This window comes from Drosophila novamexicana, unplaced genomic scaffold, assembly GCF_003285875.2.
Source record: "Drosophila novamexicana strain 15010-1031.04,08,12 unplaced genomic scaffold, DnovRS2.1 tig00000485-arrow-pilon, whole genome shotgun sequence".
Lineage (NCBI taxonomy): Eukaryota > Metazoa > Arthropoda > Insecta > Diptera > Drosophilidae > Drosophila > Drosophila novamexicana.
In genome coordinates, this window is record NW_020824808.1 from 2,250,108 (window position 1) to 2,265,093 (window position 14,986).

The 14,986-nt window shown below is 41.3% G+C and overlaps 4 protein-coding genes across 5 annotated transcripts in view; 2 read left to right on the plus strand and 2 right to left on the minus strand.

Annotated features, from left to right (window-relative positions):
- Window positions 1-14,986, minus strand: part of LOC115761709 — a 78,605-nt gene that overhangs the window by 62,748 nt on the left and 871 nt on the right. For both annotated transcript variants that reach the window (XM_030703585.1, XM_030703584.1), the window contains exons 2-3: window positions 13,914-14,530; window positions 13,019-13,099 (exon numbers count right to left, since the gene is read on the minus strand). In XM_030703585.1, coding sequence (XP_030559445.1) covers window positions 13,019-13,099; window positions 13,914-14,530 — 698 coding nt within the window. The remainder of the gene's footprint in view (window positions 1-13,018; window positions 13,100-13,913; window positions 14,531-14,986) is intronic.
- Window positions 825-2,541, minus strand: LOC115761712 (testis-specific serine/threonine-protein kinase 1). Its single transcript, XM_030703587.1, has 2 exons — window positions 2,375-2,541; window positions 825-2,284 (listed from the first exon to the last, which is right to left on the minus strand). The coding sequence occupies exon 2, from the start codon at window positions 2,222-2,224 to the stop codon at window positions 1,322-1,324; it is 903 nt and encodes a 300-aa protein (XP_030559447.1). The 5' UTR covers window positions 2,225-2,284; window positions 2,375-2,541; the 3' UTR covers window positions 825-1,321.
- Window positions 3,851-5,216, plus strand: LOC115761711 (testis-specific serine/threonine-protein kinase 1-like). Its single transcript, XM_030703586.1, has 2 exons — window positions 3,851-3,991; window positions 4,071-5,216. Exon 2 carries the CDS (start codon window positions 4,099-4,101, stop codon window positions 5,047-5,049), a length of 951 nt encoding a protein of 316 aa, XP_030559446.1. The 5' UTR covers window positions 3,851-3,991; window positions 4,071-4,098; the 3' UTR covers window positions 5,050-5,216.
- Window positions 5,312-12,905, plus strand: LOC115761449. The gene is made up of 8 exons (XM_030703216.1): window positions 5,312-5,321; window positions 5,727-6,179; window positions 7,007-7,298; window positions 9,638-10,297; window positions 10,415-11,277; window positions 11,630-11,835; window positions 11,896-12,038; window positions 12,109-12,905. Exons 1-8 carry the CDS (start codon window positions 5,312-5,314, stop codon window positions 12,752-12,754), a joined length of 3,273 nt encoding a protein of 1,090 aa, XP_030559076.1. The 3' UTR covers window positions 12,755-12,905.

Here is a 14,986-nt window from a genome sequence, read left to right on the forward strand (position 1 = left end):
CCACTGAAAAATCAATTGAACGGTTAGTTTGGTACGTTGCAGAAACTTGTGTTCAAATAAAAGGCTGCAGCCCGAAAAAAAGAATGGGTTGGTTCGGTTCACGATTCTAACCAGCTCGCTGGTTTGAGGTTTGTTTTGTGACCTGGGTTTTCAATTCATGCTTAAAACCTTGTTTTGTGGTATATTTTCGAAAATAGCTAATAAAAAAATTCACAAGTTTTTTATTTTGCACCAAATAAAAAAAAATTATGGTAAATTCGGATTTGGGTAACTGGTTTGGTTTATGGTTCAGCTCATAGTTTAATTTAAACTTTAATTTCAGATTCGGACCGGTTCACTAAAAAAAACGGGTTAGCAGCTTTTTTAAGCATTAAGTACTTATGTTCAAGAGAACGAAATTAAATAAGCAAGAACCGTTTGCCACGAACCAGTTTCTTCTCATTCGTTTCTTCATTAAATGTCATGCCTTTAAAAGATATACAGTATACAGCAATAAAAACTCACTGGTTCATTTGAACCGTGCATTTTTTGCTTTTTAGCCAGCTGAGTTGAACAGATATTTTGACAGTAAAAACAAAAGAAATCCGGACCGGTTCGCTTTAAACTTACATTTACAGTTGAGCAGCTCAGTTAATTATTTGAAAATTCAGTGCTCAAATATTAAATTCAGTTCATAATATTTGCATGGAACTTATTAGTTAACAAGTTAACGAATCAATAAAAAATTATTCATAAGTTGATAAGAATCATTGCAACACATATATTTCACTTTTAAAGTTTAACTAAAAGGACGTCAAGACAACAAATGAACTAAACACAATACATAGATTTTGAAAGGCCAAAGGCTTTGACCACCTCTAGATTTTGCCCAAGTCTGGTCTCGGCTCACTAAGCGCATGTTGCACGATGAACAATATAAGGAAAAATTTTGAAAATTCACCTAAAGCTATTTTATAATAGTTTTTCTTGAACGGTTATGACAGCGTCTGTGATGGTCAGGCTTCGTTGGGTTTTCGCAGAAGTATTTTTAATTGTTAATCGAAGTTGAACAAAACAGGGGGCAGCAGCAAAAGGCACCAAGACGCTTGACAATTTTTAATTTATTCCTCATTTAGTGTAAGTAGTGTAGGGTATACCTAACAATTCAACTAACTATGAATATATATAGATACATATACATATATATATATATATTATACATACACATATATATAGACATATGTATACACATAGTTGGAAATGGAATAGCTCACACCTGACTATCTGATGAATACTTATGAAGCTCTGTTTCCAATTCAAAATATAATGACCACACTTTCATTTAAGTGGACGCCGACGGTCGCGGATCCTCCACAGAGACCAGCCAGCTGCAATTGAGTATTTCACGCAGATCCCAGCGCGTCGCTGCATCTGGCTCCAACAGGACAGACACTGTGGCCTTGGCGTGCGGCGATATGACATCCTGTAGTTTCCGGCGAAATGCGAACTTCTTGCCGCGTTGATCTTCCAGCAGTTTGGTCAGGTTGCTATCATCGAATGGCATCTTGGCATTCATCATTATAAACAATATGACACCCAGGGACCAGGCATCGGCCAACTTTGGATCGTATGGCACACCACAAACAACCTCCGGTGCGGCATATGCGGCCGAGCCGCAATATGTCTCCGATTTCAACTGATGTCCGGCTTCGTCTCGACAATAGCGTGCGAACCCAAAGTCGGCTAATTTGACATTGAGGCGCTTGGAAAGCAGAATATTCTCGCACTTAAGATCACGATGCGCAATGTCATGTGTGTGCAGATACTTTAGGGCTTTCGCCATCTGAAAGAACCAGACCTTCGATTGTTTTTCATCAATCGGGCCCGACTTCTTGATGTGCGTCAATAGATCGCCCTTTTCGGCGTAACGCATAAATATGAAGATTTTCGGACCACGCTGTAAGATGCTGTGTATCTGTATAATATTGGGATGATCCAGTTTCGTCAAGATCTCCAGTTCCCGTGGAAAAAACTTGTGCACAAAGTCGGTGGGGGCCTTGGCTTTATCGATGATCTTGCAGGCCAGATTGACACCATGACCACTCTCATCCGCATAGCCGGCGGTGATCACAGTCGCATAGGACCCTTCGCCGATCTTGTGGCCAATATTATAACCACGCTGGGCCAGGGCGTCAATGTCGGAGCTGCGTGTGCTCAACTGACGGCTGCCTCCATAATTGGTCATGGTTTATGGAATATGAGCTAAATCAATCGATACGCTGCCTATGATCTTTGCGTTTACCAACTGCATTATTTTAGCGGGATGTAGGGCATAGTTAGATAAGACGTTAGATGATCACTTCTTGTTGTCATATGTATGTATCTGTATATTTACCGTTGTGTTGGATTTCCCTCACTAAACTTATGAATTTGATGGTACTATAATATAAAGTTGACAAAATTGCCTATTCCAATCCAGAAATTTTGACGAAATTACAAACGTTGTGAAAGAGCAGAGACAAATAATAAAATAACTGAAACTGAAACTGCAATTACATTCAATTTTGTTTTAACTGGCCATGTCTACTATGCTCTACTTTTTTCCATATAATAAAATACATATACTCTTCAATTTGAAGTATTTAAAAAAACAAACTAATTAGATTACGTATTGCAAACCAAGTATATTTCAAATTATTTCAATGAAATCTTTCTAAATACTTAAAATACATTATGTACATTTTTGTTTATCATTTTCGAGCATTACATTCAATATGCTAAAAAAAAAAAATAGAATAGGATGTACCCTGTAGCCACGGCTGTGTGCATATACACACATATAAATAAAATTTATATATACTTCTGGTTGTATACATTGGTATACCATATATATATATATAAATATATATACAATTCTTCGTCCTTATTAACTGATTGTTGATCAACGCATAACCCAAGCCATAAGATATAGTTAAGTTTTACTCTGACTAGCTTGGAATGGGATTTTAAGAGATTCCAATTGCAATTATGGAACATTTGTGGACTACAGATGCATATAGATTTTTTGTATTAATCCAATAGGTTTTAAAGCACATTTTCAAACATCCCTGTGAAACGATTTTTGTAATTCAGCCCACGGCAGTTAATTGTGCGATCGACTACAAACTCATTTTCGAATATCTATGTAAAATGTAATTTGAGATTTGGAATTCGAGGTAGTACAGGTATATTTAAAAAGTGTGACATCATTAAGATAGGCACCTTCGATATATATATATATTTCTGATGAGGTCAACAAGCTAAGTCCATGTAGACAAAATATCGTTCTTTCTATCAAAAGCCATTTCGATAACATATGGCATATATACTTTTTTTGCAGTAGGCATGACATATGTGTCCAACTTCAAAACAGTTCTTTATTTCATATGAATACACAGTTAGATACATAGATAAACTCTAAAGTTGGACTCGCTTTTGTATAAGCATCGATCAGGAAAGATGCTCTTGCGTGAACAATATTTGCAGTTTAAGCTAAGGTGACCTTGAAAAAAAATACTAGCCAACATTTTAACCAGAATTGGACTTCCATAATGCTTATACATACTAACATACTAAGTTAGTATCGGTTGAGAACTTAATTCTCAACAAATATGTCTTATTATATTTTATTGACATCGGACTACTATATCATAAAGCTTACAATAATGTGTCGAAAATTCAGTTTCCTGTGACTCAAATAAGAATTTGAATATTGTATATTTGTCATATATCTGCAAATGTTTTAAATCTTTGCATCTGTTTTTTCTACAATTTCTATTAAAAAAGTGAAACCAGAGTAAACTGTGTAAAGTTGCTCAAAAATACTCTTATATTATTTAACTTGCGTTCGATATTTGCCTTTGTTCTGTCACGTTTTTATTTTGTCAAAATTTCTGGATTCGAATAGGAATTTTAGTTCGTTTTATATAATATACCATCAAATTCCAGTTTAGTCAAGTTAACCAATGCAACGGTAAATATGACGCAATACAACGAATAGCCAATACCCTCAAAAAACAACAACATCCTCACCCTCTCATTCCCACATATAGTTGGTAAATTGAGAGGCACCATTAAATCATGTGCAACAATGGAGAAAGTGCCCAGATTCAGGGCACACGCAGCTCTGACATTCACGCATTGGCCCAGCAGGGCTATAAAATCGGCAGCAAGATCGGCGAGGGCTCCTATGCGACTGTGATAAATGCCAGCTATACGGAGGAGAGTGGTCGCAATATCAATTTGGCCTGCAAGGTGATCGATAAGGAAAAGGCGCCCCTTGACTTTGTGGAAAAGTTCTTTCCGCGCGAGATGGATATATTGACGAAACTGGATCATCCCAATATTATACAGATTCACAGCATCTTGCAGCGCGGTCCGAAGATTTTCATATTTATGCGCTATGCCGAGCGAGGTGATCTATTGACGCATATCAAGAAAGTGGGCTTTATTGAGGAGAAGCAGGCTAAGATCTGGTTCTATCAAATGGCCACCGCCTTGAAGTATTTACACAGCTTTGATATTGCCCATCGGGATCTCAAGTGCGAGAACATTTTACTCTCCGAACATTTCAATATAAAGCTAGCCGATTTTGGTTTCGCCTGCTTCTGTCCCAACGACAGCGGCGGGCAGACGTTGTCGGAGACGTATTGTGGCTCGGCTGCATATGCTGCACCAGAGGTTGTCTACGGAGTGCCCTATGATCCGAAGCTGGCCGATGCCTGGTCGCTGGGTGTTATTTTGTTTATTATGTTGAATGGAAAGATGCCATTCGATGATGCAAATCTGTCCAAATTACTGGAGGATCAGCGCTCCAGAAAGTACGCGTTTCGCCGCAAGTTGCATGACCTCATCACGCCTCATGCCAAGGCCACAGTTGCCGTGCTGCTCGATCCGAATGCAACGACTCGCTGGAATCTGCGCGAGATTCTCAAGTGCAGCTGGTTGCTTCTGGAGAAGGAGAAATCACAACAACAAATTCAACAACAACAACAACATCGACTACAACAGCAAAAGCAGCAAATACAATAACAACAAACAGTCGTCAACATTAATGTGTAAAAATCATTGCCGAAAATCTTATATTGGCACCACACTCAAAAATAGAATTAGGTTTTAGTAACAAAGTTATATGTCCGGAAAATGCATTGAGCCCAAAATATTACAGACCAATCGAAAAATTTAAAAAATAAAAACACGTAGCTATATATTTATATAAAAATTGCATGTGTATAAATTATTTTTCAATGGATAGAGTATTGATATAGCCATAGATTAAGGAGTTGGCATAGCCATGTCTATCTGTCAGTCTGTTTTTTTTTTCTTTTCGTGTTCAACATTGAATGTTTCTATTGTAGGCAGTGCATATGTCGGAACCAAACGGAACGGTCTACTATATCATATAGCTGCCATGCAATCGAAAAAAAAATTATGGTAAAAACAATTTGTTTATCAATATATCTTGATCCCAAAAACCCAGAAATTACTAGTCAAATTGTGCTGTTTGTATACGAGCCAAATCGTATCTAGCTCTCACTACTTTATTATATAGATCCATAGGAAGAATCGGTTGAATGCTGCACAAGAAGATTTTTAGTCTATGATTCTCTGATTACAGACCATTTACTAGTCGTATTTATAACTTTCATTAGATAAATTTTCCAACTCAATTAGATTTATATAAGGCCAATAAATTAATCTTTTTACAGTTGCCTGCCTGTTGCCGCTGCCTTATGCCACGGCCGGTGGCAAGCACAACCACAGCGGTGTCATTGCAGACGCCGAGCTAAGCGCCTCGGAGCGTAATCGTCGCTTGATACCCTATATGGCCTTCTATTTGCCCGCACCCGAGCTGCCCATCAATCAACAATATGCTGTCAAGCATGCCTCAGCCGCCGGTGGCTCACAGCTGCTGCCGCCCGCCGCCGCTGGTGCAGCGCCTAGTCGCATACCAGTGCCCGTTGCCTACATGCCACAGACGCATCCACAGCAGCCGCATCATCAGACGCCGCATTATCAGTCGGGCGCAGCGGACGTGTATCATACGCTGGCGGTGCAGCATGGCCCGCTGCCACCGCTGTCACCTGTGCACGGCAAGGAGACGCCATCGCCGGGCGCCACATTTATTGCCTACAAACCATTGAGTCCAGCGCACAAGGCAAGTAAAAAAACAAGTTAATTTGCACCAGTCGGAAAGGCCCGACTACCAGACACCCTGGAACCCAGCTGCCTGCCTCTCGCTTCTTATATACCAAATCCAGAAAGAACTGCCTTTTTTAATAAGTTTATGTTTTGGATTTGTGTATACTATAGGAGATTTTATATACCAAACTTGGTAACTGTAGCTCTCATACCAAATCTAGTATCTAGGTATTTCTAGCTCTTATAAGTTCTGACATAATTTTAACCGATTTCATGCACAAGTTATGGACAAACTTGATCTGCAAGGGCAACAGAATGACCAAAGTGCAGGCAGATAAACTTACGATCAGATCTATTGATGCTGATCAAGAATATGCAAAGTTATGGGATCGGAGGTGCCTGCATCTATGCGTTACACATTTCGTGACAGAATTATATTATTTCGTTAATTATTCTATCAATTGAAATCACTTTAAGTACAATTCAAGCTGCCAAATATTGCCGGTTACCTACATTTGCACACAATCATTCTACCCTTTTTACACATTTTCCCTGGGTTCAGGGTATAACAAAAAATTGCAGAGCACAAATAAAGTCAAATATAATCGTGAAAATCATAATATATATAAACAGCACAAGACGGTGCAGCATTTTCCGCCTCTGCCACAGCAGGAGCAGCAAAAGCACGACCATCAGCCCCACCATCATCACCAGCAACAGCAGCAGCAGCAGCAGCCGGAGCCACTGCAGCAGCAGTACGAGTTGCTGCCACCGCCTCCGCAGCTGCAGCTGCAGTTTCAGCGGCAGCGTGGCAAACAATCAAAAGTCAATTTAACGCCGTTTACAGCGCAGAATACGCTGCCGGGACACTTTATACCCATTATTTATACGCCGCTGAGCAAGCCGAACAGCAACAACAACAACAACAACGACAACAATGAGCTGCATAACGGCAATACAATCAATTACAACAAAAATCAGTCGCCATCTGAAATTGTCTACCATAAAAATTCGCATCAAACACAAATTGTTACGGATTATGCAGGAGATGTGCCCTCAGCAGCCGGAGTTGCCGCCTCGCCGGATTCACAGTCATCGGGGGAGGCGCAGCCGGAGGATGCGGTGCATGCGACGCCGAGGTAAGAATTTTGTGTATGACATACGAATACGCTGAAAAAGCTCTACAAAATGCAGACACATTCTTTATGTGTATCTGTCAGATATTTGTTGGTATTTGTATCTGTGCATCTGTCAGATACATATCTAGCATAGACTTTTTGCTACTATTAGCAGCGCTCTGCTGATGGAATTGTTTCTGCCGTTTCCCACACACTCACACACGCGCTCAGCCACACGCTTAGCTACTGCCGCCTATCGTCACCCATTGTCATCATATAGTTGTTGTTGCATGTGCAACTGCATGTTGCAAACAAATTAAAAATGTTGCATCCACATTTCGGCAACAGTTCTAAAGCATAGTTATGTACTTAGACTAAACAGGTCGAATCCCTATATTTAAACTCTTAACCCAACTCACAATTATTTACTCGTTTTAATTGTTTCAAACATCAATTACTTTTAAGATCGTTGCGTTTCTATATGACAGTGTTCAGTGTACTTATTATATATTCAAACGCCTATGTAGATGAATTTTAATGGACTAATCAAATCAAATTTGATGGTACAAAACGAGAAAGTTAGTTTATCTTCGGAACTCCAGACAAACATTTGCTTTACGGTTTTGCAATTATGTCTGAATACAGAAGATCTTAAATGCTGAGTTTGATAAAAATAACTTAGAAAGCAGAGTATCTTGCCAAAACAGAACCTAATTTTCGACCGATCGTTCCTATGGCAGCTATATGATATAGTGGTCTGATGTTGATAGAATTTTGCACACATATATATGAGGAGCATAGTGAAACTAATAAATGCCGAGTTTGGTCAAAATATCTTGATAAACAACAAGTTTTTCATTTTCGACCGCTCGCTCTTATGGCAGCTATATGATATAGTGATACGATCCGGTCGGTTCCAAACTGAGAGATGAGTTCGCATATAATTAGACAGACGGGCATGGCTGATGAAACTGATCAAGAATATATATACTTTATGGGGCCGAAAATGTTTTCCTTTATGCGATACATATTTCGAGACAAAGTAATAATACCCTCTGCAAGGGTAAACAAAAGGTAGAAATAAATAAAGAGAGAAAGAAAAGGATTATAAATACTCCTGCAGACTGAAATAAAAATATTCCCATACTCTCTTATTTGACCGATTATTTATTATTTTTTGCTTTCCTTTTTTTCTATAACTCTAACTAACTAAGACTCTCTTTAAGCGTCTGTATTAAACAAGATCGATATTGATTCTCTAGTATATATCAAATCAGTTGATTTATACAACAAATTAATAATATAGTGTTCAGGTTCAGCCCATTCTGATGTTTATTAAGTTTCATGATTGAATTATTTACCTTGTCGGGTCGGGGATGAAATAAGATTATAATACCAAATACAACGTTTACAAAAAGTTTCAATTTTAAAGAGATTCTCATTTGTACGAATCTCGAATTTTTCAGTTTCGAGATGTTTTAAAAGGCAAGTTTTAGACACTAAAACAGTTCGCTTTAAAAACTTCTTGCAATATTCTATTTCTCACGAATTCGAATTAAGGATAACTATAGTTAAGACATTTATTGTTACGAATGTTAAGCTAGAGTTGTCTTATATGACAACTATCGTAAACGTATTTTGAAGAACGTAAGGCAAGACTTGTCTTTAATAATGTCTCATTTGTTAATTTTTTATGTAATTAAAATTAAATGCAAATCTATATTGTCAAGTCTGTCGTTGGCTATTCTAAAATGCCATTGTTTACAAAAATTGAAATACATGAAACAGTTGTGACATTTTAAATAAGTAAAATAGAAAATTAAAGGTAGTATAGAGAACATTTGTGCTGCACCGAGCTGCCGTTGTCGTTGTGTCGGCGACACAAACACGGCACAGCACACGTGGCACAGGTTGCATGCAATGCCCTTGGGCATAGAATTCAATTGCATTTAATGCGTTGCCTCAACCTCTACTTCTGCTTCTGCTTCTGACGACATTCGGTCTGGTGACGTAAGAAGCAGTTTGCTGTACTCCACGAGGCGCCGCCAAAGGGGCATACAGTGGGCGTGTGCTCTGAATGTAGTCAATGCTCTGGCCGTGTATTGATGAGCGCCTCCTGTTCATCTCGTAATTTTCACAAATTGCAAAATCATGTCATAAACAACCGCAGGCAAGCTGGTCAATACAAAATATGTACATATGCATGCTACAGGTCAGCAGCTGTTTTTACAACCCCTCAGACGCACCCTTTAACCCAACATGAGTACAGTGAAAGCTGCCTGGGAGCAGATACATACTTTGCGCTTATTGCCCACTAGCTGAGATGTTTCAAGGATATGACAACATATTATTATTATATTATATTATGAAACTTCAAGACATAAATATTGGCCTGCTATAGTAGTTATCTGCCCAAGGGAGCTGTCCCTTAGTAGAGCTTTCACTGTATGCACAACTCATACGCTTTTGCATGTGCCCCGCAGCGTTGGCTATAGCGTGTACAATGAGCCAGCCATTGTGTCATCAGCCACTGTCACCACATCCGCCGCCTCATCGACATCCACAAACCCACAAAACGCATTGATAGCACACCAAAAGTCGCCGGCATATGGACACGTGAGCAAATACGAGAGTTACTTTAACATGTCGCCGGATCAGCAGCAGCAGCAACAGCAGCTGACTCCGCAGGAAAAGTACGTGCTCTACTTGCAGCAGCGCATGAAGCAACAACGCCAGCAGCAACAGCAGGAGCGCTTATTACACCATCATCAACAACAACAACAGCTGGCGCAAAGCAATACGAAAGCTGGCAAACATCCACACAGTCACCCACATACGCCAACTGCAGCACCACCTCCACCACCACCAACACCATCCCACCACAGTCAGTTACACAATTACAATGAGGTTTTCGTGCGCCCGGAGGCGGCACAGACAGCGCAGCAGCAACAGGTGCTGCATATTCCATTGCGCGCCCTCATGGGTCAACTGCATGAGCAGCCAAAGGACTCGCTGCTCGGGTAAGTCCACACACTAGGAGCCATTTGAGTGCCTGAACATATGCTTGCGGTTTGCTTTTTCTTAGTCCAACTTTCATAAGCCTACTCTCACTTCTTTTCCCTCTCTTTTTAACACAGCTCACCCGCACCGCCCCACTTCATCGATTACCTCATCGATGGACCGCGTCAGTCACTGGACGAGGAACAGCAGCAGCAGCAGCAGCAACAACAACAGCAGCTGCAACAGCTGTCGCATCAGGAGCACTCTCAAGCCGCACCCTCGCATCCTCCACAGCACGCCTACATTTTGGTAACCACCTCAGCGCCCTACGCGGAGCATTCGCAGCCACCCCGACTGCCTAATTTACAACCCACCCGTGCACCTGTGCTATACAAACAGCAGCCCACGTTGCGCCTGCAACCGGTGCCGCCTGTGTACAAGTATCACGCCACCCGGCGGCCAGTCTATATCAGTCCGCCCACGCCCAGCGAGACGGTCAAGATTACGCCCAAGTATGTCTATGTGACCAGTAAGCCGCGGCCGTCGCCGCCGCCACAATCTGTCCACAGCGAGTCGCCCCAAGCGCCGCCTATTAAGCTCAAACCCGTCCACAAATACACGCCAGAGCGTCCGCCTGCTTCGGCACGACCGAGTCAGGTGTTCAACACGCCGGATGATGCGGATCAGCTGCCCGACATACGCACCTCCTCGCTGGCAGAGATTCTGCATAAGCTGCAGGCGAGCAACCACCTGCCACAAACTCTCACACCCGATAACATAGACAACTCCATCAAGACGCTGATACGCATCCTGCAAAATCTGAAGCAGACCCAAACAATTGTACCCAATCCTCCCCAGCATCATGACACAAAACACAGCAGCAGCAACAGCAACAGTCCCGACTATGATTACAACACGGCCAGCGAAGAGGAACAGCAGCACACGCCGGCAAAAGTGGCGGGCAACGTCGATGCGGATCTGCTGCAGCTGAGCGGACCAAGTGAGTTACTTTCAACTATAAAGGAGCTTTAAGGAGACTAGTATAAAGGATCAACAGTTTCTTTTAAAATGCAACCTATCTGTTGTCTGACCTTTGGGAAATGTTAATGTTTGTGTAGGGATCTCAGAATAAATTTAAAGCAATTCGCAAATTCACCCATTTTCCATATATGGTGGCGAATTGACCGATATCTTTAAAAAATGTCATAATTTTTTAAAATAAGCAGATAATAGGTTGAATTTATATTGATTCGGGCAAAATTATATAGTTCTGCTTTAGTTTTTTTGCGATTGCATTTTGTCACAACTTGAAATCGATTTGACACTGATGTCTTTAATCTTTTATCCTACAGATAAACATCCGGGTCCTAGCACTGGACGTGCCGGCATTGATTATCCCAACTACGCGGAGATTCCAAAGACCAGCTTCGAGTGCACGCAGCAGCGTTACAAGGGTTTCTTTGGCGATCCGGAGACCAATTGTCAGGTGTGGCACTATTGTGATCTCAATGGAGGCAAAGCCTCATTCCTATGCCCCAATGGCACCATCTTCAGTCAGGTAAAGAATCAAAATATGGAAAGCAAAGCTCGAACTCTAATCACACTCCCCATTTTTTAGATTGCGCTGACCTGCGATTGGTGGTTCAACGTGAAGTGCTCAACCACTTCGCAATTATATGTGCTAAATGAGCGTCTGTACAAGTATATACTGCCCTTTAATCCTAAATTCCCCGAGGATTACAATGGACCCATTGTGGATAAGTAAATGCTAGCCAAAATCAAAGCTATAAGCCTATATATTAACATTAACATTATTTATTTGGCAATTCAGATATCTGGCCATGAAGTTCCAGGAAATGGAGGAGAAAATGCGCCTGGATAAGCAGCGCAAGGCCAATCAGCAGGCGGAAAAGCCGGCAGCCCGCGACGAGGCATCTACGCCCACATTGCCCAAGAACCACAAGCCGTCACCGAAGCACGGCAGCGGCATCAATGCTCAGGTCTATGAGCAGAGCTCGGAGCGCAATCTTCTCATCGATGATGAGATTGATGACATTTCGGAGCGCGGCACCTACGACACATACGGCCAGGCGCCAACCACTATAATGGCGCCCATAACAACAACAACGGGCCAGGACACGCAAACGCTTGGCCTGAGGCCCATAGTCGTATCTTCCACACCGGAGCCAGAGCCAGTGCTGGAGCTGGAGCTGGAGCCAGAGCCTTTGCCAGGTGCCGATCCCGAGCTGGAGGCTGACACTGAGGTGGATGGCGATACGCTAGAGAGCAGTGAGGAGGTGAACAGGCTGCAGAGTTTGCGGGACACAAATACGGCCGCCGGTCAAAAACAGCTCGAGACGACAAAAGTAAGCGTCGAGAAGCTGGAGGTGATTGAGATTAAAACGGACGGCACAACCGGACACCTAATGCCCATCGTCAGCGGCATGGCGGAGAGCAGTAAGCAGGCGAGAAAGTGACAGGGGGAGCAACAATAAGAGAGCAATAAGCCTGGTAGGGAATGCTTGCCATATTTGTAATGAGAGAATTCTTGTACTTGTTCGTTTGTTGATTTTTGGACGCCTTTAAATTATTCTTAGCGAGCGATTACTGTAAATAGCTAAAACTGTAAATGAAACATTAACCTATCTATATATATCTATAGAAAAAGAATTAGATATAGCATGTAATTAAAATAAAGACCCAAGTATTAAGTAAACATTATGCAATTAACATTTACTCACCAGCCGCGCATTGTTGATTTGGAAAAGAGCCGCGTCTATGGAGTTTATTGTAGTTGGAATCTCGGTGACATAACGATGATTCTACAAATAGATCAAATTTAGTGTTGGTTCTATTAATGTGGAATTAAAGACATTTAATACGCTACATAGCTTAACTATTACATGTTCACCTATATTTCGTCCGTTAGGATGTTTATGAATTTTTCACTCATTTTTCACATTTGTTTGTATTAATCCAGTTAAACATATATGTATATAAGTTGTCCGAGTGATTCAGTCTTTTGGGCAACAGAAAAAATAGTACGCGAACTCAAAAGCTTGGCATGTGTATTTGGAGGATAATTATCTTAGACAAAGGTTTATGTAGCACAGTGCTTTTCAAGTCAGTATGCTAATTTATAGCCATTCATTAATTATAAGTCGAAGGCAATATATCACATCCGATCGAAAGCTGTTTTTATATTGCAAAAAATAAACAAGCTGCTGTCAGCCCTATGATTCGACATAAAAAATTGATAAATTAATGATTAAAATATGTAATTGCCGTGCAATTACTGCAAGTTATTAAGAAATGGGTCGCCAGCCTTAAAGTAACTATCAGTTAACTTGAGTAATTCCATACAAGATTCGTATCTCGGACTTGCAAAAATATCCAAGATTATAGAAATGTGTAAACCTAAATCAATCAAGAAGAGACTTCGCCTAATAGAGAGGGAATGGGTATGACCTGATTCTTGATTTGAGAGAAAGCGTTCGCCCAAGAGTGTCCGTAAGTAGAGTTATCGTTGCATTTAGTTGTAGAAAAGGAATATAACCGTCAGCGAACTTAAGATTCTATGTTAATTCTGTACTATAACCCATTAGAAGGGTAACCTGTACCTGTACCTGTACTCACCATTTCGCCTACTGTGCACGTGATATGATTGCCATGTTGTCTGGTTGCGCACGAATCGCAGGTGTTGCGCTTGCATGTGGTACAGTAGATATGTGCCGGTGCATTGTGGGCGCTGCACATCAGCTGGACGGGCATACGAAAGATGTCGTTGCCGACACGAATGCCCCTGGAGGCGCGCTTCTTATCGACGAGTCGCTGAAAGACGTGCGTCTTGAGGACGCGACTATGGTGATGCACCGTTTCGAAGCAGCGTTTGCAATAGAAGGCATTACACTGCTTGCACTCGCCGCCCGCCGCACAGTGCCCGCACTCGCTGCACTTGGTCTCCAGCACAATCTCGCTCATATTGGAGGGACACAGCAGCGAGTTGTTGACCGAGTCCACCGAGTAGCGACGATAGTACTCGAGGCTGTTTGTCTCGCCCAGCACATGATAGTTGAGCTCGTAATAGTCACGTATGTCGCCCACATATTTGCCATTCGGATCCTTAGCGGTAATTGTTGGCTGCGCTGAGCTGAAGCAAACGGCGCACTTAAAGTCCATTTGCTGGCGATGCTTCGAAATGCAAAATTCGCACATATTATGACCGCAAGGCAGCAAAAAGGGTCGATGATTTTCTGTTGAAAGCATAAGAGAACAGTTCTTAGTGTCACAGTTTAATTATCCTTGGACAAATGGTTTGATGTTTTTGGACGCAAAACTTAGCGTCCGGCTAAGTGCTATCATTTCAGCTTCTCATCATTGTTTGAAGACTTTCATATCCGAAAAGAAAAACTGTATTTTACAGACTTAACAGGATAGAGAAAGAGTTTATGTCCTCTTTAGGTGAACAGTATACGAGAAATGTTTACACAATATAACGAATAATTCTGCATTATCAGATCAAAAACTGCGTTTTTCTACTTATGGTAAACACCTTATGCACATAAATAACTAATGCTGCTTGCTTTGTTACATATTTCCGCACCAAATTAACATATATTCCTTCTTCCAGGGGATCAGAGTGTTGCCAACTGTCTCTTCAAAAAGTAGCTGAATCCAAATTAAAACTTGATATAAAATATATAAAAATA